Source organism: Polyodon spathula, chromosome 16 (assembly GCF_017654505.1).
Source record: "Polyodon spathula isolate WHYD16114869_AA chromosome 16, ASM1765450v1, whole genome shotgun sequence".
In the NCBI taxonomy this organism is placed as follows: domain Eukaryota; kingdom Metazoa; phylum Chordata; class Actinopteri; order Acipenseriformes; family Polyodontidae; genus Polyodon; species Polyodon spathula.
The window spans coordinates 23,247,602-23,270,685 of NC_054549.1; the positions used below are offsets into that span (position 1 = coordinate 23,247,602).

Sequence of the window (23,084 nt, forward strand, 5' to 3'; positions counted from 1 at the left end):
TTGAGCTGTTTCCTTGAAGTTTCCCTATTGCACCATAACCATCCATTTTAATAATGAACACACGCATACCTTTGAACGCTCAAGGTCAAAGTTTGAAGTCCTGGACAGGGCCTACATTGATCGAGAGCAGTTTCCAGTCACTGGTGCTCATGCAATCACCGTTTACAAATGCCAGACCATGACACTCAAAAAAGTGATGATAGAGTGTGGCAGAGTGGTTCGCAGTACACAGGTGTAGAAGTGATGCAGTGCTCAAGAAAACGACAACAACAATGTTACTGGTGAAATGGTTTATTTTGTAATCCAAAGTCACTTGACAACAGTAAATAATAAAGTTAACTGGCAATACACAACAATGCGTATTGATAAGTGAAACCACACGGTTCAGTCCAGAAATAATAACACTGTCTTTAATACACACACAATATACAAACACTGTCACAAGTCCAAAGTGAGTGCTGTAGTGCTTGTGGTGCAAATACAATTAATCGTGAAACAAGTGCAGTGATGTCCGGGTTTGTGCTGGCCTGTAGCGACAGTTCAGGGTCATGTTAGCCATTTAATAACAACAAACAAGTATATAATTAGACGTGACAAAAAAAAAAAAAACACTCATGATATAGAACATGGGTCTCCTTCCAAGTCAGAGTTAACCATAACAAAGGAACAGATCACCTTTTTACATCGACATAAGAACCATCAGTCACGCCCCCTTGGTAAATGATTGCAACCGCTCCTCCAATCCACGGCTGCTGCATCACTTCCCTTCCGGTGTACCATAGCTCCCTCCCCTTTCTAGATGGCCAACCTCCATCAAACCCTGGGAATGAATTGTCTGGCCATCCAGTCCAGAGCACTCTGTTCCCTTTACACAGTGCCCTTACAAGTCGGGAGGGAAATTTATCAACAAGAATCATTCTGTCACAAGGAGCTTGGTAACTTCATTTTCTCCTGTGGCCAAAGTTTTGTGGCACTTTCTAGAGTTTCTTTCTTAAGTGGCGTCCACCTTATAAACTTTGACCACACCTGCATTAAAGCACTTCCATATGTAGAGTACAGCAGGCTGAGAAGTCTTTGTTGCCCTGAGTTGATAAGCTTGAAGGAGACCAACATGCATCAGGGATCCATGGTGAAGAATTACGTGTATTTCCTACGACAAGCCATCACCAATGTTCAGGAACAATAAAAGCTACTACATTCTGAGGAAACAGTTGCAGTCACACATTCAATCAGAGGCTTGAGCCACACTCATCTCACCTCCTGCTATGCAAACACCATGTTACAACAAGCCCTCAGGATTTTTGTTACCAACTATGACCAGTTCCCATCCACTACATCTCTCAGTACTGTGGACATGCATCAATTCTTAGGAGAACCCTTCAGGAGAGTTCAGCAGCAAGATGTTGTTGAGTTTCTCATCAAACTGTGTCAAACTTGCCCATCTGGTTTCTGGTTTCAGTTACCACAAGGCTATGTACAGAATGTTGTTACCACACATCAAATCAAGAGGTGGGGCATGTTTACTCTCTGCAAGTATCTGATGGTACACATTCCATGTGTTTGGAACAGCTAATTAATATGGAGCACAAGTGTGCACGCATTGATGGTGGCAGATGTGACTACTGCCGAATGTGAAGTTTACTGGTGTGCACAAGAGTCAAATTAATGTGGACAACTGCAATTACAAATTATACACAAAGGAGGAGATGTCGCTTCAGGACACTACGTGTGGGTCCTCTCAGTTCTGGCACTACAAAGTGGGTGCATGCAAATGACACACTTATTGAAGTCAAACCATGGCCAAGAAATGCAAAAGATATGTATATGACCTTTTATGAACAGCCATAATGCTTTAAGATTGGACTACATTGGACTGTTTGATTAAATCACAAGATTAGGAGGTAAAAAACAGAATCATTTATGCAATTAATATGTTCATGTAATTCACTTTAGCATTCAAATGCATTCAAACAATTGGGGCAACCTTGGCCAGCACCATTGTTGTTTTTATTAACTTGGCTTGCATTTTTCAGGCACAATAAAAGCGAACCGAATCAAAAACACAAGTTATAGAAACAATTGGGAAACCCTTGGCCCCCATTGGATGATCCTGCTGTCTGTCTGTCATACTCTAGTCTACAAAGCAAACCTGAACTGTCTTGACTGCAACAATACTTGCAATCTCATGCTGAAGTAGCACCAGCAATGATTCAGAAGTGCCCTTAAGTTTCAGTCTCTATAGTTGTATATATTATTCAGCAGTGGCACCAGCAATGACTCAGACAGTGCCCCTGAGTTTCAATAAGCACGACTCTACTGCGATACCTTCAGCAGCGGTTGGTTATATTGACGAGTCAGCTTGCCTCCTCGTCCAATGCAGTATCTGCCCTTTCCAAAAATGTCCGCCGACTGCACTTTTTTCAATAGACGTGAAGCCGACGCAGTCCTCAGTGTGCTGCCCTTACACTGTGCCTCTAACTAGAATGCCAGCCGCTTCCATTGGTTTCAGAACAAGTGAAGCTCATGCTTTCACCAATATGCTGCCCTCAAACTGCGCCCTTACCTAACATGTATTTATTATTATTATTATTATATTATTATTATTATATTATTATTATTATTATTATTAATGACACAATCACAACACAATCATCCGGAAGCTGCCCTGGAGATGTCCCGGATGTGCCTTCATTTTAGCCGTGGGGCCAAGATGGCGGCCTGTTTTAGGCTTTAGTTTAAGGAGTAAAACAAAACGCCGAGGAATTTAGTGAAGGGCGTTTAAACACTGCAAGAAACCAACTGACCAGACGAGAAACGTCTAAAAACCAGAGGAGCTGTAAGCGGACATGAGGAACAAGGTTGAAGAAGAAGGACATAGTCAAATGTTTTATTTCAGATTAAACACGACAAGCCAATTTGAAGGGAAAATAAACTACATACAAATACTAGTTTAAAAAAATAATAGTAATAATAAATAAATCAGGCCATACCGCGACAGCTGGAGCTATTTAAAATAAGTACAGGGAATACGCTTCACGCTTGGAACGAATTATTTTCTTTTTTTTTTTTTTGTATTTTTTGTAATTTCGTTACAATCATTTTTTAACAAGAACGAGTTTTATATATTGTATTCATTATTTTCCATTGTTTTTCGGGGGCGGGGTGGATTACTACAACCTATTTGAACCAGAAGAAAGGAGAAATGAAGAAATATACAGGTACGGTAAACAAAGCAAACATTTTCAACTGATTTGAGTTTAAGTTTCTTGTTTATAACGTAGTCAGATAGTTGCTACGAGAACGAATATGTTGATTTTTATTATTATTATTATTATTGCTATTATTGTTATTATTATTATTATTATTATTATTATTATTATTATTATTATTATTATTATTATTCACAAAACTGTTTAGTGCTTGGTCAGTGTCATGTGGTCTTGAGAGCTTTTTAATGTAAGATATTTTACAGTCAATGTGGGAATATGTTGACAATTTGATAATATTTACTAAGTCCTTGTCATGTATATGTGTTTTAATACCATGTCTTAAAATAGTCCATTATGGCAGAAAGGTAGCTGCTATTAAGTACCGCGTAGCTTGATTGTTTTTGGCATGGTATATAATATAGTTAGTCCAGTATTACCCAAACACATTGACCGTTTATGTGCTACTACGGCCTAGAACTAAGGCCAAGCGCCCCACTGTAACATCCATTCCCTATTCCCATGGCTGTGAATTCAAAATCAGAGCTCTCAGTATGACAAAACTGCTGATGACCCCATGACGTATATCAGCAGTGTGTACAGAATAGTATAGGATCAGAAATTATCATAAATAGTACAATGGAAATTGGGTAAGTGGTTTATTTGAGACCTAGATGTCATTAGGTAAGCGAAAGAGGTATTAGTATCATAGTAAAGCATAATAAAATGAGTGTATATGGAATAACTTCAAGATGCATGTAAAAATTACATTCAGTTTATTTATATAGTGCCTTTAATGCCACAGTATCAAAGCGCTGTACATGTTGGTTAAAATGGAAAGACCTCTAAAGTATCAAGAAATAGTAAAAATTAAAAAATAACAATACATGATTTTGAGTATCAGTAAATAACAACAACAAAAAAGGTGAAAAAAATCTGTAAATTTACAACAATGTGATTTAAAACACAAAAGTAAGCAAGTGAAATAGATAGAAACAATTCTATTCAAAGTCAGGTTAAAAAGGCTAGACTACAAAAGTAAGTCTTGTAAAAAAGTATTGAGTGAAGCAGCATCTCTAATAGAAAAGGGCAATGAGTAGGCAGGCCCCTCTATAGATCCTACAGTCTGATACTTCCCTATGACAAACAGATAAGTGGTTTTCCAGTTAAGTGTAAAAATATATTTGTGTGACATACCTAGGACCGCCTCCACCATATCCCCTTCACAGGGGGTGATAAAATAGTGACAGTATTGCAGACAAACTTTAAAACAGGTTGAGTTACCAAAACTGAAAAGCTGACAAATAGTAGCAATGAAATTGAAAGAGACATTAAACGAAAGCAGTGCTTCAGCATTCAGTGTTAACATGATGTTGCATTTTGCCTGCATTAAGTCTATTCAACCCACTGTCCTTGTGTCGAAAAGTAAATCAGTAAATGTTTCTAGCTGCAGTAAAACTAAACTTTACTCTTGTGTGATACCACATTTAGGGAGTATCTTTTACGATACCATGCACAGTATCGTGATATTCGATACTTTCACGATACTTTGGATCTTATGTCCATTACATGTTAAATGGCTGCCAAATTCCTTTTTGCAAGGGCAAAGTGCATAAGAGGCTAATACACAGTTAATAATGCTACAGCTTGGTGGAATGCTTGCTGTTATATATTGCAGTGTATTCAAAGGTCTTTGCCACCGACTGTAAAATGTAAATAAAACTGGTAAGAAAGCGCAACAGTTAGTGTAAAAGAAACCATTTTCTTTATTTCTTACATATACAAAGAGAACTCTGGCATTTCAGTCAGCTTCAAATACTCCAATACAAGGAATTTCATCATTCTTATACAAAATAACACAGAAATACTTTCCTTGAAGCGGACTTTTTATAACTAGGCCAGATGTTTTACATACAGGTGTATCTTAGAAGTGGAAGAAGATCATGGAATGAAAAAATGAAGCACTGTTGTGGAAGCTGATTCACACCATTACTTCAAGAAATGGCATGATGAGGTTCTTGCTTGGACCAATAAACAACCAAATGAGCAAGATGGGCCAAAATGGACCTCCTCTTGTTTGACTTTTTAAGAATATAAGAAATGTCACACATACAAAATAGTACCTCCATGAACCTATACTGTTCAAGTCTTTTTTAGAAAGTAAAACAAGTAAGAGTATAATACTAAACTAGACTAGCCTGATTGATTCATGTACATTGTAAAACATTTATTTTTAAACAAACACAGTAATGTGTTACATTAGGGAATACACACAAACAATATGTTCCTTCATTTTAAACACTGCGTTCATTTTACATTTTTATTCTGTCAGATATTTTGAAAATCACTTCCAAATTTAATCCAATTAATGTACTGGATAAAAAAAACAATGTATTTTTGGCAAACTGCTTTATTAAAAACACTACTAACATACGCAATTCAGTAGTGAACAATTCAGAGATAAGCATTCTATTTAATGCTACATTTCTAAAACAAATTAAATGGGCCACTGCTGCCTTCCTCTTGCATGCTATTATTAGAACAGAATTATGTGTTCAAGTCAAATGTCTCCGTCTAGTGGGAGGAGGCCATCGACCCATCATGCTCGTTTGGTTGTTAGAAGTCTTGCAAAGAAAGAATTAGACAGTCAACCACTATGGCTATATAACAGTGTTGAAATTAACACCCACCCACCTGCCAAACGCGGGTTAATTTGGTCTTTGGCAGGTAAATTTCACATACTTATACGCCACAGTGGCAAGTACATTTTTGTACACTTAACATCGCACTGAGGATCATTGCTCAAACTATGCTCGTCGCTGACAGTTCAAATCAGCTGATCTTTTGACCTGGTTGTTGACGTCGTTGCTATGGTTATTACAACGGCAAAATGGATGACCGGTTGTTTGTGGGAGCTGCCCAGTGTGTTTTCCTACGTATATGCAGTCGATAGAGCTGATTATAAAGACCAGATGAAAAAGGAGAATGCATGGGTATCAATTGCTGAACAAATGCAATCAACTTGAGTATTTTAACCTCGCTGAAAGTGTAACCAGTGAAGTTTTAATTTTAATACAGTTACTGCTGTTTTAAATGCTTTGTATATTACGAAGTGCCCCAGGTTCCCCCTTTTTTCACATCAGCATTTTAAAACTAATTTGTATGTGTATAAGTACATGTAGAAAGTATTTATATAACATACCTAACTTAATGAGATATTTGGCCTTGAATCTTTGCTACCAGGTCAGCAAGGAATGTTGTCATTTTGCGCATTGTAAATTGCTGATGGCAAAGTTCCTGTTTCTTTTCTTTAAATTTATTTATTTTCACATTATGAATGCTTTGCAGATAAATGGCTGTGGTAAATAAATGCCAGTGCTGGTCCCCGCAACTGTTAACCTAGTGTAGCAAATTAATCTGCCCATTTGTAACGCAGTATATTATTTGCCAACAAAGACAAGGTGGGTGGGAATCAATTTGAAAAATTAAAAAAATGATTGGAGAGTGTACAGGAGGTTACTTACCTCTTTCCTGGTGGGCTGTGATGTGTACATTAAACGGGGTAGCATTTTGGTTAAATATGACTTCAAGAACAGAGTATACACATTATTTCTAGAAATAGTGTTAATAGAATTTCCTTTTGACATAGTCTTATGAGATACTAAACCTAGCTGAATAAACTATAGCCTAATAACATGAAGCTGAAATGGATCGTTCACATTACGGTACAGTTAACAAGTCAAGCTACAAATATAGTCTCTCTTGGTAGCATATTGTTCCCAGAATCTCATCAAGCAGCTTCTTGAAGGATCCCAGGGTGTCAGCTTCAACAACATTACATGGGTGTTGGTTCCAGACCCTCACAATTCTCTGTGTAAAAAAAAAAAGTGCCTCCTATTTTCTGTTCTGAATGCTCCTTTATCTAATCTCCATTTGTGACCCCTGGTCCTTGTATCTTTTTCAGGTTGAAAAAGTCCCTTGGGTCGACATTGTTAATACCTTTTAGAATTTTGAATGCTTGAATCAGATCGCCGCATAGTCTTCATTGTTCAAGACTGAACAGATTAAATTATTTTAGCCTGTCTGCATGTGACATTCCTTTTAAACCCAGAATAATTCTGGTCGCTCTTCTTTGCACTCTTTCTAGAGCAGCAATATCCTTTTTGTAGCAAGGTGACCAGAACTGAACACAATATTCTGGTGCAGTCATACTAATGCATTGTAAAGTTGTAACATTACTTACCTTGATTTAAATTCAACACTTTCCTCAGTGCCCAAGCCACTTGCCGCAATGCCTCTCAAATTTAAAAAAGCTTATGGCAAAAGTTGCCTGTATGCCCAACCATTATTGCCTCTGGTGTCCCTAAGCACCTGCACATCTAATCTACAACCCATTAACAAACTAGCTCAGTGTCAGCTGGCCCACTTTGTTACAATTCAAATTGATTTCTGTCTAATCTTGCCCTGCGAGAAAATGACTCTATCAAAATATTATTGTTGCCATTCTTATTACTGTGCACCTCCCAGCACAAATTCATGAGACAGACATACTGTATCAGTAGTTAATGAAATTCAAACGGAGGGAGGGAAACTGTTAGACTGCGCTCAATATGACCGCGCCACCAGGAATTTTCAGTCACACGTGTTCACTGTGTGATTTTTCGAGTCTGGGAGCACCGTGCTAACTCAAAAATGGTTAAAAAGAGAGGAGGAAAGTCTTAAGAGGCATAGAAGTGTTCTAGGATTTACCTAATGTTCAGGCAAGAAATGGGGCACAACAATTTGTCCTCCACACTAATAATAATATTAATGTGAACTTACATTAGGTACTGCAGAAATTGGTTGTGCCTTCACATGTTAAGAGTCACTTGCACTCCACTGTTTGGATCAAACAGCAGAGGGTTTTCAGGCCTTCTCTTCAGCAGCTGCAATTTAAATTATTTTCGATACTTTGCTGTCTACATAAATACATGTGAATATTCTTCAAATAATGTAGACTTACATTTAAATTTCCTTTTTTTTAGTTTACAGCTTACTTAGTAAAAAGATATACAGTACCAGTCAAAAGTTTGAGTACACGTGCTGGACTAGGTTTTTTTCATAATTGACAATGTTTTTGGTCGTATACGTTTCTGTAAATACTTGAAAATGAAAACACATGTTACAATATACAAAACAGAGTATCAAAGCAATGTCCAAGAAAAGCCTCACAAACACGAGGCATTCGGTTAATAAGTTTCAGCAGGAAATCACCAGACATGTCTTCCCAGCTGTTCTGCAGGAGTTCCCAGAGGTGTAGGGCACTTGTGGGTAGCTTTGCTTTGATTCTTCTGTCCAGTTTGTCCCATACAAGTTCTATGGGATTGAGGTCTGGAGACTGGGCAGGCCTGGTCATTAGATTGAGTTGTCCTTCACTTTCCTTCTTTGCCAGATAGTTCTTGCACAACTTTGAGGTGTGTTTCAGGTCATTATCTTGCTAAAGAATGAAGGACTGCCCAACTAGCCGTAATCCTGATGGAATGGCATGCCTCTGAAGTATGCTATGATTCTCTGAGGTCACCGTTGGCCTGCCTGACCTTGTTTGGTCCTCATGAGTGCCAGTTTCTTCAAATCGTTTGATGATCTTGGCCACAGCAGCTACAGACACTCAAAGTTCTTGTGATTTGTATTAAAGATTGACCTTCATTTCTTAAAGTAATTACAGACTGTCTTTTTTCTCTGCTTAACTGAGCGTATTTTGCCATTTTCTGCTCCTTTACATTTAGGAATGAGAAATTTGTGGCTAACAGAGCAAGTTAAGGGCATTGGGCTAGAATTACAAATGCTGTATCGACGAATCGATACAAATACAATGCCCTCCGATGTTTGGCAATAATTTTTTAAAGTAAGACAGCAAGAAAGTAATGTTTGGGATACTATGGTAATACAACTAATCTGCGTGACCATTTATTGAGATGGCACCATACAAAACATCAAACAAAATCCACATTTATTCATCAGAACTACCCTGGAGTAAAAATGAAGAAAAGCAACTAAGATCGGTACAAAATGTGTATCTTTTTTTTAGACGTATTAAGCATCCCGGCAACATCAGTCCCTAGTGAGCAGGTATTCAGTAATGCTGAGCAGATTATAAGCAAGTGCCAGTCATCATTTAATTAAAACAAAGTGTGGACACTATCATGTTCCTTAATACAGTTCACATATAAGCCACGGACAACACTCTTGTTACAAAACTGCTGTGGACAGAGAGATGTTTTTTAAAATGAGTTTTTTTTTTTTTTTTTTTTTTCCCCTCTCTATTTGGTTATTATTCTGCACTTGTTATGGATTTAAACAACTTTTGGGGGGGAGATTTTGTTTTGACCACCAACTGGTAAAAAATCAACAACAAAAAAAAATATTTAATTACTATATCCATAAACAGATGTAATCAATGTAATATGCATAAGTTTTTAAAGTGTTATTAGCAATGTTACACTGTAATCCACAGCTCCATGTATTTCTGCATTTATTTTACGATATATTGATAGGAAAAAATGAGACATCGTCCCAGCCTTACCTTTCACTGACATCGCCTATTTGTGCTGTTATATGCCTAAGGCTGTGTTTTTTCATGGTGAGCATGGATTGCACGATTTCCATGAATTTAGACCCAGTGCCGTGTAATATCCTAATTTCTGAATCTCAATTTCTGAAAATTCTATTTTTAACATTCAAAAAAGCATTGATTAAACGTTCGCTTCACCAGCGGGCATGTCATGTGAAATCCAGTTGAAGTTGCTCGCCCTAAATTATGAAACACAGGGCACTGAGTTTTTTGTTTTTTTTTTATTTAAAAAAAAGCTTTAATTACAGGACACGGACAAGTGCTATATTTAGCTCTTGTTAACAGGCTGACCGAGTTTAGTAAAAATTACAGAATATTTATTTTTTGCCAAATTTACCCTTTGTATTTTTTTGTTATGAAAGTTTGTTTTTAAATTGGATATGTTTTATACTGTTTTATTTTTACAATGGAAAAGTGTGTGTGTGTGTGTGTGTGTGTATATATATATATAGACACACAGTTATGATTTTTTTTTTATAGAAATTAGTGTGTGAATCACTCGGAAATCATTGATTAGGTAATAGGCTCTCTGTATTTATTTGTTAGTGTTTTATGAATGAGTATGAAATTGCCTTGGGGCTCTTGGGTTAGATTTATGTTTTGCCTTTTTGTCCCCTAGAACTGCCTTGGTGCCCCTGAATCTTCACGCCCAACAAAGGCAACATTGCCCTGCCCTTCAAGACCGTAAGCCCTCACTTTGGATAGAACAATGGAAATTAAACACTGAACAATTAAATCATGACTCATTAAATGATTGCGAATACAATAAAATGAATTAGTTATACAATAAATATAGCTGTTTTCTCAAGTTGACGGTAAAATGTCTTTAACTCTTAATATCCAGGAATATAACTAGCAAACCTCTGATTTATTAACAAAGCTCTTCACTTGCCACACACACTTTTTACAGCTTGTTTTCAGCGCACGTAACTTGTTAATAACAGTACCTGTTTATTTTGAGTGACTACAAGACTGATCATGTAACATGTATCCAGCATGTAGCCGACAGCAAGGTAGAAGCCTGAACTGAAGTCAAATGTAGTGCTATTTGATTTGCTGGCTGCTCTGAAAAAGCAAGCTAAATGTAATTTTGAATTTCATTAGCTGGCTTTGATGTAATGCTTTGTCGTTGACCACTAAGGGTAAGACCATGGGAAGAGCGCTTTTTCGAATTATTGTATGTTTGAAAACAATGGAAAGGCACAGAGAGAGAGAGAGGGCTGAAGCAAATGAAAAACAAAACAAAACAAAAAAAAACGTTAACAGATAAACAATCTTGAATGTTTTTGTTCCATAACATAATAAATTCATTTAGTTTGGTTTTTTGTTTCTGTTCCGTGAAAAATTCTGGGGTTTTTTTTGCATTTATTGTTCCGGTTTCAGTTCTGTTTCTTAAATATAAAACGTTTGGTCATGGAATGGACTAGAAAAACGGTCCATGTGTACCCCCCATCGGCGGGAAACACAATACTGTTTCGATGAGGTGAACTGTCTGTTGGGACCACAAATATCACTACAAAACCCACGTTGTACTTTAATCGTTAGAATTTAAATACACAAGTAAAGTAAAAACCGCTATGTTCAACTACACGTACCCACACAAGGTGTTATTAGGACTTTGCATTTTCGCCAAAAAAAGCACAAAAACACGACATACAGACTTTTTTTTTCGCTTTAAACATTAAAAAACTTAAAGTAATCCACACGGAAGTGAAAGTTAACGTGCATTTTCAATGGTGCTTTCACGTAAAACTAAAACAGCGATGAAAAAAGGAAAACAACATGGCACTTTTTCATTGTCGTTTGTTTTTAAATCCCTGTTAAAAAGTGTACCATACAAAGAAGGTTAACTTTTTGGTCAGAACCATCAAATGTCATTATTTGGGAAATTAACCAAAACGTAGAAACAAGATTACATCGATTTCCCCATATGCTACTCATATCCCTTTTCATGGGACTAATCTGTTTGTTTTTAACTTATTCGAGTGTTGTTTCTTTGTCAGAGATGGAATAGAAAGAAAGACACAAGTGTAATTTTTTTTTTTTTGAGGTACTGTCACAAGGCTATCTGAGTGGTGACGTCAGACCCAGAACAATAACACACAGGACAGACACCCTGAACACACGACCCAAAGTGAGTGAAAACATGCAGCTTTTATGCAGTTGTACTGAGACTCGATTGCTAATCCATCATTCAATTGGAGTCTCGGTACTACTGCACGTGAATTAATAAAGTGCAATTCCCTGTGCTCGCATATTATTACATTTTACCTGCACGTGAAGTGCTGTGCAATCCTTGTGCCTAAATATAAATATACATTTTAAACCACTTAGACCCCTATCCCGTGTACCAATGACTATACACCAACATTAACCCACTACACATAATACAACACAAATAAATAGCCCAGGGGTGGGGCAATTTGCCACATATACCTCCCTAGTGCAAAGCACACCTGCCCTCAACAACCATCACCCTCCCTTAAAAAACCAGCAGTCCAGTTCAAAGTCTTGGGCCAGGAAGGGAGGTTTCACTGGGCCTGTGGCTGAAAATGCTGTTGGCTCCTCTGCCGGTAGTGGCACGGCTGACAGCATGGTGGTTCACTCCCGCAGCGGAAAGGCTGCTGAGGAAGGTGGTCTCTTGACCTTTCTCCCCTTCTCAGCCGGCAGCTCCCTCCTGTGGGACTCCAGCCACAAGAATTCCTGCAGGGGGAGGTGCTGGTGGAAAGGGACCCAGCAGGCATTCACCCTCTGCTGGTGGAAAGGGACCCAGCAGGCATTCATCCTTTGCTGGTTGATGGGGACCCAGCAGACGTTCACCCTCTGCTGGTGGAGGTAGCGGAGGCAGAGTCATCTCCTGCTGCTTTACTCCTGGAGGTGGCGGAGGCAAAGGCAGCTCCTGCTGCTCAGCTGCTGCCGGTGGAGGTGTCAAAGGCTGAGGCAGCTGCTCTGCTCTTGGTGGTGGCGGAGGCAGAGGCAGTGTGTAGTCTCCTGGCGATGGAGGTAGGTGCAGCATGTAATCTTCCTGTCTTGCCGGGGGCTGGTGCGGCCCTCCCTGTCTTGCCGGGGGCTGGTGCGGCCCTCCCTCTCTTGCCGGGGGCTGGTGCGGCCCTCCCTGTCTTGCCGGGGGCTGGTGCGGCCCTCCCTCTCTTGCCGGGGGCTGGTGCGGCCCTCCCTCTCTTGCCGGGGGCTGGTGCGGCCCTCCCTCTCTTGCCGGGGGCTGGTGCGGCCCTCCCTCTCTTGCCGGGGGCTGGTGCGGCCCTCCCTCTCTTGCCGGGGGCTGGTGCGGCCCTCCCTCTCTTGCCGGGGGGCTGGTGCGGCTGTCCCTCCGACTCTGGACACTTGGGAGCCGATGGCAGGAGGGGACCCTGGAGATGCAGTGGCAGGTACTATTCCCACTGCTGGTGGAGATGGGAACAGCAGGTATTCTTCCTCTGCTGGTGTGGTCGCTCTGCCTTCCCCTTCTGGAGCTGTGGACGCACGACTCCCCCTTTGTGGGCTGTAGACGCCTGTGCTCCCCCCTTCTGGGTGCTGAGGCTCCCACTCAGGCGTATGACATTTGGGCTCCTGCTCTGGGCAGTCCTCGTTCTCATTCCCATAGGCACTGCACAGGGTACACCACCTTGGCTCCTTCTGATTTCTCCTCAGCTTTCCCCCTCTGCCTCCTTCTCCTCACCTTCCTTTCCTCCTTCTCCTTGGTAGGGAGAGTGCACCACCTGTGGGCCGAACTCCCCACAGGCAAGGCACCAGCCTTGGTCCTCTAGACCACTAAGGACGTCCTCCAGTTCCTGGCAGCCAGCACCTGCCTTCCATTTCTTTACATTTTTTTAAATTATTTATTTATTTATTTATTTATTTATTTATTTTTTTCTCAAAAACCAACACAGAAAAACACTTTGTAAAAAAACAAACTTGGAGGCTGTTTTAACTTGCCTCGGACACCATATCACGAGGCTGGCTGAGTAGTAACGTCAGACCCGGAACAATAACACACGACAGAGAACTGGAGTTTTGGTGAAGCTGAGCACTAGCTTGCGCTCAGCATTTAATAAATGAACAAACAGAAAATGAAGATGCTGAATAGAACACAACACTTGAGCCAAAATAAATAGACAAAAAGCCAAAACGTTGTTTTTTTTTCTTTTTACCAAACTAACTTTAAAACATCTATCCAGCATGCATATCCTGATGTATTAAATATCAAACACTTCTATAGCTGATTTAACTCAATTTGGGAATTCTGGAAAAAAAATAATGACAAAGGAAAACAAACTGCTTAATTGATCATCTGTACTGTGTGCTGCCAGCGGTTGTAGAAAATAAAAACGTCTGCGGGAATGTAAAACAATAAATACAATTGCTAAAGCTCCAGAGGGTTGTTTCATTGTTCATTTCTTCTACAGTGTGTTATTACGTTAAAGTTTGTGTGCAAGTTTGTTTTGTTTTTGTAATTTATCTATATATATATAATATAATAACGTTTGCAAGCTTGTACATATGTTTTGGATTTGTAAGTGGTACTTTATTTCAGATTTTAAAAACAACTAACAATTTTAGCAAAGTATGGCTTTTTTGCCTGTTTTTTGTTTTCTAAAACAGTGTTTTTTTTTAAACATAATACAACTTCAGATCAATATACAGTAAACCACACAAGTAACACTTAAAGCCCTATTCTACATCATTTAAGTTAGCTTACTTAAATAAACATCTATTGATTGACCCACCGAATGCCATTTCTTATTGATACTCGGTAAGAAGTAACAAAAAAGAATAAAGATTTCAGTTGTTTTAGATACCCTGTTTATCTAGTTTGGAATTTCTCACGCTGCGGTGAGAATGAAGTAAACAGTATAACACACTTTGTCCGAAGCTGTAACTCGTTTCCTCCTAAATATCTTAAGAATGACAGTAAACAGCATGTACTACTTTTAATCTTTAATCAATCAGTCAATATTTATTTTATATAGCGATTTAGTGGACCACCATCACAAAGCGCTTTACAAGATAGTGAGGAACAATGCGTAATACATTACATGTAGGGCATAGTATATTAAATACAGCAGTAAAAAACAATGCAAATACATTAAATATAGGTATAATATATTAAATGCTAGGCTGTTGTAGTGTGCAAGATAGATTTGTTTGGACTAGTTTAAATGGTAATAATAAAATACCTTGTTTTGAATTTGTCTTGTAGAACCTGACCTTTATGGAAATAATAAAACTAGACAATGTTTCTAGTGAATATAAAGGAACAGTTTTGTTAAAATAAAACTAAAGGAAAAATTAAAGGTGCAACAACTAAACTAAGATAATACAAAAAGGAAGAATTAACTAAACTAAACACTACAGAAAAGAGAGTTAAAAAAAAAAAAAAAAAAAATGGCCCCCTCCCGCTGGTTCAGTAGTGTTTCAACGCAATCTGTGGGCGATTCCCTTAGTTACAACTGCATTCCTGACAGCTGTTGAAGACAAAGGTTAGTCTTAACAGGGGTGTCGTTAGTAACACAAATATTTTCTTCCGTTAACATTTGATAATCGAAGCCTCCTTAAATCAGTCTCGCATGTATATATACTTTTAGTTTAGAAGGCAGTTCTCACTCTTGCGAGATAAAGACACTCTTTGCGTCTAAACAACCTATCAAGAAATATCTATTATCAGTACAGCTAAATTTGGATTCTCGCTTCTGACGCAGAATAAGTGCCTTCTAAAACCCACATCCACTTGTATAAATCACACACAAACAAATACCATAGTCTTCATTAACTCAAAGCATGAATTTGAAAGTAATAATACTTACATTCCACTTAAAACAAAACATTAATTTTAATAATTTTACTTTAAGGTCTTCTTATTCTTGAATTCATAAGATGATTAAAACACTACTGTTTGCAGGCTGGATCTCCAGATTGTCACAGTTCAGCGACTGGTTTGTGTATCGGAACCTTGGATTTCTTGTCGAGAGCCCCGTTTGCGTGTCGCACTCATGCTTTTGTAATGTTCTCTGCTCTTTGTGATTGGATAGTTTGGTTATTTTGGGCGGTGCCCTTGTCCCCGTGTAGTGTTTTTCATTGGTTGTTCTCGTTCCGACGCGGCCCCTTGTTCTCTATTGGTCCGCTATTCCTCCCCTTGTCGGCTGGATTTATGTGATGGACTGGTTGGCTTGCGGCACCGAAAGAGACATTCAGCGGTCGTGAAGATAAGCCATGTGTCCAGTACTTAGTTTATGACTCTTTTTAAAAGCATTCTTTGTCAGTGGGGGAATTGGTGACCAGAAACCAAGAAGACACAGAGAATGGTTTAAGATCCCCCCTCTGTATATTTAAATTATGTTGCTTTCATACACTTAATGATATTATGACCCAATCTGATGCTACACTGTGAATTCTAAACATTGTTGATGCATGTGTCAAGCAAAATTAACGAATAAGAGTGAAAACCTGACATAGCAATTTAGACAACAGCTAATAACAGATACAGACTTAGAGAGCATTAAAAGCAAGAGAGAACAAGTGGGTCTTGAGAGTTGATTTGAAGTGAGCGATTGTGGGAGCTTCACGCACTGTAGCTGGGAAGAGAGTTCCAGAGAGTCAGTGGGGCATGCAGCTAAAAGAGTGCTCTGAGAGTGGCACGCTTTTGGTTGGGTGTAACAAGCAGGCTTGTCAGAGGACCTCAGCTTTTGAGCAGGGACATGTCAGGTCAGCAGGTTGGAGAGATACTCTGGACCTGTGTGATGAATGTCTTGTAGACAAGCAGGATACTTTTGAAAGTAATCCTGAACTTTGCAGGTAGCCAGTACAGCTGGGCAAGACAGTAATGTGATCATGTTTTTTTACAGCTGATAGGGATCCTAGCAGTGGCATTTTGAACCAGCTGCAGTCTGTTTATGGCACGTGACGGAAGGCCACTGCAGTAGTCAATTTGAGAGGAGATGAATGCATGACATTTAAAAAAAAAATAATAATAATTAGTGCAAAAAACAACGTTGCAAAAGTGTTAAATTAGGCAGCCTGTTTCTTTTTTCAATGTTAGAGAAAAAAACGCTGGGGTCCTCACAGTACATCATGTTACAGTACATCTTTTATTAAGCACTGTCACTAGAAAACAAATATATCAAACATCACAAAGCTTAACATCGAATGTAGCTGATGTCTGGGTTACCTTTTTATATTTCTTTATAATTACACAATTAATCAGAATATCGCGTGGCTAAGTCTGGTTTTAAATATTTTTAATGTCTTCTGAATAACCACATGTAAATTGCTGGAATTATTTTATTTATTTTAATTTATTAAGCTTGTCATACAAGCTTCAACTGCACCCCCTGGACATGTCTGATTGTGTTGCTGTTCCTGTGTTCTCTATGGCTTGTGTGCATATACCCGGCCATGCAATTCTGTGTGCAATCTCTGCACGTTCCTTAACCATGGGGGGAGGCTTTGTTTCTGTACATAGTATGTTAGCTTAAACGTTGCAACATGTTTTATCCTGTAATGTCAATGTGCTTGCAAAGCATTCAGTCAATATGCCAAGCCCTGACCCTGGGGATGCTTTGCTTTTGTTCTAATCTTCTTCTTTTTTTTTTTTTTTTTCTTTTTTTTTAGCGAACAGTAGTTAAAGAGAACTGAGAAGGGATTATTTTAAAATAAAAAAAAGTAAAAATCAAAAAACGGAACATTCCCTTTGTTTGAAGAAGTAAAAGAAAACTGATACAAAAAAGAGACAAATGGGACAATAACAAACATAAAACAACTGACTATGTCCTAAGAAAAGAAAGAAGAAAAAATAAATACCTCCTTTTTAAAATCAAACCAACCAATCAGCAAACATTCCGGTAGTCTAGAGGCAAAGTGATGACATCACAGAACCACCACAACATCAACAACAGCACCTCCCACACACACAATAACACTCACAACTCTGCCACACACAGCTCGGCTTGGCTGATCCCCAGGTCATCCAGCAGCCCCGCCCCTCTCTCTGCTGTCCCTGCCCCCTCCCCGGGCCCCTCCCCCTCAATGGGTGGGGTGGCGTGTGGGCGTGGCCTCTGTGTGTGGCCAGACGAGGCGGTGGACGGCTCGTACGGCCTGTACTCTCTGCATCGCATGTTTGATATCGTGGGCGCCCAGCTGACTCACAGAGACGTGCGCGTGCTCTCCTTCCTGTTCGTGGACGTAATTGACGAGTACGAGCGCGGCGGGATCCGCGATGGGAGGGACTTCCTGCTTGCGCTGGAGCGGCAGGGTCGCTGCGATGAGACCAACTTCAGACACGTGCTGCAGCTGCTGAGGATCATCACCAGACACGACCTGCTGCCCTATGTGACCCTGCGCAGGAGGCAGGCTGGTAATTCCTGTCTGTGTATCTACCTGTATATTTGTCTGTCTGTATATCTATCTATATATCTGGGTTGTGTGTGTGTGTGCATCTCAGGATCATCACCAGGCAGGACCTGCTGCCCTACGTGATGTTGCAGTGAAGGCAAGCTGATTCGGACTGATACGTCTGTCTTCTGTATATTCTCTCTATCTCTGTTAAGTACCTAGAGAAGACCTCAATGCGTTGTGTTTCTCTCTCTCTCACATCCCCTTCTCTGTGTTTTCAGTGTGTCCAGACCCTGTTGATAAGTACCTGGAGGACACGTCTGTACGTTACGTTTCTCCCCGAGATGTTGCTGAAAGCAGAGGGGTCTCTCAGCACAGACGCACAGGTAAACAGCACAGCACCTAGGGAGCTGCACTGCTGTACAGATATCTTTGGTGGAATACAGTGACACCAGGACAGACCTGCACTATGCCAACATGCACAAGGATGTGATCTGTTTGGAACTGATGTGCAGAGCAGGGTTGGGGTCAATTCCATTGCGAATTCATTTTTAAAATCAGTCCCACATCCTTCAGAATTGGAATTTGTATGCTCGAGACATTAATAATTGTTGTGTTTGGGTTCTAAGAAAGCAGTTGAACAATTAATTGACTAACAGGGACTTCAATTGAAGTAATTTGTTGCCACTGTGAGAAGCTCATTTTAATTGCAGTTTTGATCAGTTGATGTGCTGGAATTGATTGAAAGGGAACGGGAGTTGGAATGGATTCTAAAAGAGAATTGGAATTGACCTCAGGCAGTGATTGAAATCACGTCGCCCGGTTACCAAATGTGAGCTCCAGTTGTAATATGGCCAGTAGATTTTACCGTTAAGTGGCAAAGTTGGCGACTAAGCTTTTACAGTCTGTACAACAAAATTTCAGTTCTGTAATAATGACTTTCTGCTTAACTGTCAGAATCTGCACCACCCTGTTGATCTCCTTATCCTTTTGTGGAACTAGCCCTCTTGTTTCCATAGTAATGTGTGCCAGCCTGTCAAGTTAGGGTCAACAGCAGACATTATCATTCCAAATTCATTCTGTGTTGTCTGCAGTTCGGCACAGGAAATAAATAAATAAATAAAAACTCAGTCTCTCAGTTACCCTAAATAAAATGTCAAAGAAATTGAAGCATCAGTCACATCTATTTGGATTTGGAAAGTATGTTAGCCAGCTTGTCTGTGACAGTAACTGAAAAATAAAGAAATGTGTTCACTTCCCTGGAATGTTTATATAGTTATTTTCCCTGCCATTTGATATCATATAGTTCTATATCCTGGCATTTTATGTATATACAGTATTACACTCACTGGTATTTTATACACACAGAAAATAGTTTCCTGTCATTTAATATATGTAGTTCCCTGGCATTTTATGCACAGAATATAGTTTCCTGGAATTTTATGGAGTTGTTTCTCTGGCACATTGATTGTGTACAGTTCCCCTCCCACAATGTTAAAGATAATAATAATAAAAAAAACGCCAATTACATGAGAGCAAAGCGTACAAAAGCAAAGTGTGTGCAACATAAACATATTTCTTCATAGTGTCCCCCAGTTCCACCCTGACCCCAACACTGGTGCAGAGTTCACAAGCCAAAAGTGGTGTTCAGAGGAATCGCTGCTTTTGAACCTGCGTGCAGTTGAATTCGAGAGAGGATTTGGGAGTCGATTCCTCAGACAGGGAGCTTGCATCTATGTATGAGTATAGAAAGGTATTCAGGTTTCAGCACTCGAAGCTGATGGCATTATTGTGCTGTGAAGTCACTGTTTAACCGTGTTTTACAAACTTCAAAACTAAAATTGCAAACCTGATCAAAGTCAAACCCCCTAACTATCCTCTATCTTTTTTTTTTTTTTTTTTTTTTTTTTGATCTAATCAGAAGAATAGCTTAAAGTATCAACACTGTTCCGATGGATTGTCCCGTGTACTGGACGTAGTGCTCGAGAGGGATAGTGGTTGCATACTGCACATTCTCTTTTCTCCACTATATGTCAGTGTTGCCTCACTTTACCAGTCTTTGTTCCTGGCACACAGAGCCACTTATCCGTGTAAAGATTCATTCTGAAGAAAAATGAAGCTCTGATGGGAAGGTGTAAGCTTCAGAATAGACAGTTGTTTCAGCTAGTGTGTTAATTAGTGTTGAGATGAATCTAGAAGAACCTGAGTCAAGCAGTCAAGCATTTTGGCTAGTGTCTCATCAGTTTCTTTTGTCTGTCTTGGAATTGTGATCGAGTGTTTTTGAAATTGTGGATGATAAGAATCATAGTTCTTTGTAAATTCTAAACTGTCTTCCTCCTCTCTTCTCCAGGCCCCCCGCCCCTGCTGTACTGCCCCCCTGTCAGACCCGCGGTGTGTTCAGGACGAAGCAAACCCACCCCTAGCACCCCCAGCAGGAAGAGGAAGAGAGCGCACAGTACAGCCGACTGCAGAGAGAAGCAGACCTGTGGCGAGTATAGAGAAATACTCTCTGAGATACACTAACACTGAGACACACAGATATACAAACTCTCTTTGAGATACACAGACACTGCAGAGAGAAGCAATACTCTCCTCCTCCTCCTCCTCTGTCTCTGATATCCGGCTGCGGGTGCGTGACGAATACTGCCAGCATGAGTCTGCCCTGATCCTCTCTCACTCTCTCTCTCTCTCTCTCCTCAGATATCCGGCTGCGGGTGCGTGCTGAGTATTGCCAGCATGAGTCTGCCCTGACAGGGAACGTCTTCTCCAACAAGCCTGAGGCTCTGGAGCGGCAGTTTGAGCGCTTCAACCAAGCCAACACCATCCTGAAGTCGCGGGACCTCGGCTCCATCATCTGCGACATCAAGTTCTCGGAGCTCACCTACCTGGACGCCTTCTGGAGGGACTACATTAACGGCTCGCTGCTCGAGGCGCTCAAGGGCGTCTTCATCACAGACTCCCTGAAGCAGGCCGTCGGACACGAAGCCATCAAGCTGCTCGTCAACGTGGACGAGGAGGACTACCAGGCAGGCAGGAGGAGGTTGCTGAGGAACCTGCTCATAGGGAGGGACGCCTCTTAACTGTGAGAGTGTGTGTGTGTGTGTGAGAGAGAGAGTGGCTGTGTGTGTCTTGAGAGGATTTTTGGTATTCATTCGTATCCCCAAACACTCACTCCCTGTCTATCTGTTTTTCTGTCATTGGAGTGAAGCAAGGATTGCGTTAATAACCTTGTGTGTCAAGCTTTTGTGTGTGAGTGAAAGAGTGTCTGTGCGAGTGAGTGAGAGACCTGTGTCCTTTGAGTAATGATGTTGTTGGAGTGCCTGTGAATACTGTGAGCGCAAGCTACCTGTCGGAGACAGAAGGACTCTGAATGAGAGAGATGGAGATAGAGATAGGCTGGCAGGCTCTCGCGTTCTTGTCTCTATAGAAGTACACTTATCTCTCATCAATGTACTGTATATACTCTCCTTTAAATAAAATATACAACATATATACTACACAGGTCTGGTTTTCTTACACAGCTCTTACCCCTGTCGGTCTCTGTGTCAGCTCTTACCAGTCTTTCTGTGTGTGTTGCATGCTTTTTATGTTTCAAAGAACTGCTTGTCAATTCATATGAAACTTTGCCAAGGACAATTGAAAGTATCATTGGGATATGTGGAGACTGCGTGTTTGTAACTTATGCAACTACTTGTCCTGTTGTGATGAAACTGGCTAAGAAAATCTAATAATCCTGAGGAGCCTGTCTGTCTGTCTGACAGACTCTCTGTCACACTTCACATGTTTCAGTATATCTACAGAACCACTGATCCAATAGGGATGAAACTAAAAAGAACAAGCTATTGAAATGTGGGGTATAAGGAAATGCCTGCTCATCTGTCCTAATATAATGTTCTGCACGAGTAAAGCCCAGAACACACTGCCCGATGCGACTGTCGCATCTCAATAAAAAAGATCTTTGCGAGTGGGCACCCCACTGCCCGATTTTAAATCACTGGAAAGAATGCACAATTTGTGATTTTTTTTTTTTCCTGATATTTGACCTGCCCTGGTTTGCATGAAGTATCAGTGCAGTGGGGTAAATCAATGGCAGTAAACGAAAACGTAAGGCTATGACAGTACTATCTGCAATTTTGGCTAGAAGGAGAAGTGATCATGAAAACCACATGACTGGAGGTATGCATGTATTCTTTATTAAAAATTAATGAGTATATATGTAAATGATCCTCGCACTCTCACGGTTTGTTGCCCCATTAAAAGCAGACCCAGGAAACCAGAAATTGATTTTTATAGTGCTTGCTCGCATTTTTAATAAACACAAATGAAATGAACAAACACAAACAAAACCTAACTCCGTTTTGGAGCTCTGACTATACACCAACAGGTGCCTGACTAAGACGCAGGACGGCTAAGCCGTTTACCTGTCACAAAACACAAAAACACCGTAGCTCACGCTTGACTGCTCGGAAACAGAGCACACCTTCTGCTTCCCACCTCAGCAGCCCTGAACTGACTGGCTGCATTCTTTAAAATACCCTGCACCTGGCTCTAATTTACAATTAACACCAGGTGCAGGGGATTACTAAACAATAAAACAATTAAACAAAAACTCGGTGTGCATTTTCACATGTTTTCTGCATGGAAGGATTTTAACCCCCTCCCTGCCATCTTACAATACACATACACACAGTACCAGTCAAAAGTTTGAATACACCAGCTTGAAACCAGGTTTTTCATGATTATCTATGCTTTTAACTGTATAAAATTATCTATAAACACTTAATATTTCATTATTATGCGTGTACTTACATAAGCTTATAATCATAAGTGAATTGAATTAAAAAATTAAATGTTTAAATAAAAATGTAAATCTTGTCAAGGAAATAGTCACCCAAAGCAAGGGGATTTCAGTCTGAAGCCCAAGTCAGTTCAAAGTCTGAAAT

General features: G+C 40.0%; 1 protein-coding gene across 4 annotated transcripts; it reads left to right on the forward strand.

The window, feature by feature from the left end:
• The first annotated feature begins 2,678 nt into the window (after positions 1-2,678).
• On the forward strand, positions 2,679-21,638 carry LOC121328709 (death effector domain-containing protein-like). Of its 4 annotated transcripts, XM_041273685.1 has the most exons (6): positions 2,679-3,218; positions 10,436-10,500; positions 17,422-18,163; positions 18,423-18,527; positions 20,492-20,629; positions 20,842-21,638. In XM_041273685.1, exons 3-6 carry the CDS (start codon positions 17,671-17,673, stop codon positions 21,219-21,221), a joined length of 1,116 nt encoding a protein of 371 aa, XP_041129619.1. In that variant the 5' UTR covers positions 2,679-3,218; positions 10,436-10,500; positions 17,422-17,670; the 3' UTR covers positions 21,222-21,638. The 4 variants fall into 4 exon arrangements, with proteins under 4 accessions (XP_041129619.1, XP_041129620.1, XP_041129622.1 ...); XM_041273686.1 differs by lacking the exon at positions 10,436-10,500; XM_041273688.1 differs by lacking the exons at positions 2,679-3,218; positions 10,436-10,500 and adding an exon at positions 11,911-11,950.
• The last annotated feature ends 1,446 nt before the right edge of the window (positions 21,639-23,084 follow it).

Coding starts and splice junctions, on each gene's coding strand:
- LOC121328709 (XM_041273685.1), top strand. CDS start 17,671: ATGACATCACAGAACCACCACAACATCAACAACAGCACCTCCCACACA. Junction 18,164..18,422: donor CCTGCGCAGGAGGCAGGCTG/GTAATTCCTGTC, acceptor CTGTGTTTTCAG/TGTGTCCAGACCCTGTTGAT. Junction 20,630..20,841: donor CAGAGAGAAGCAGACCTGTG/GCGAGTATAGAG, acceptor CTCTCTCCTCAG/ATATCCGGCTGCGGGTGCGT.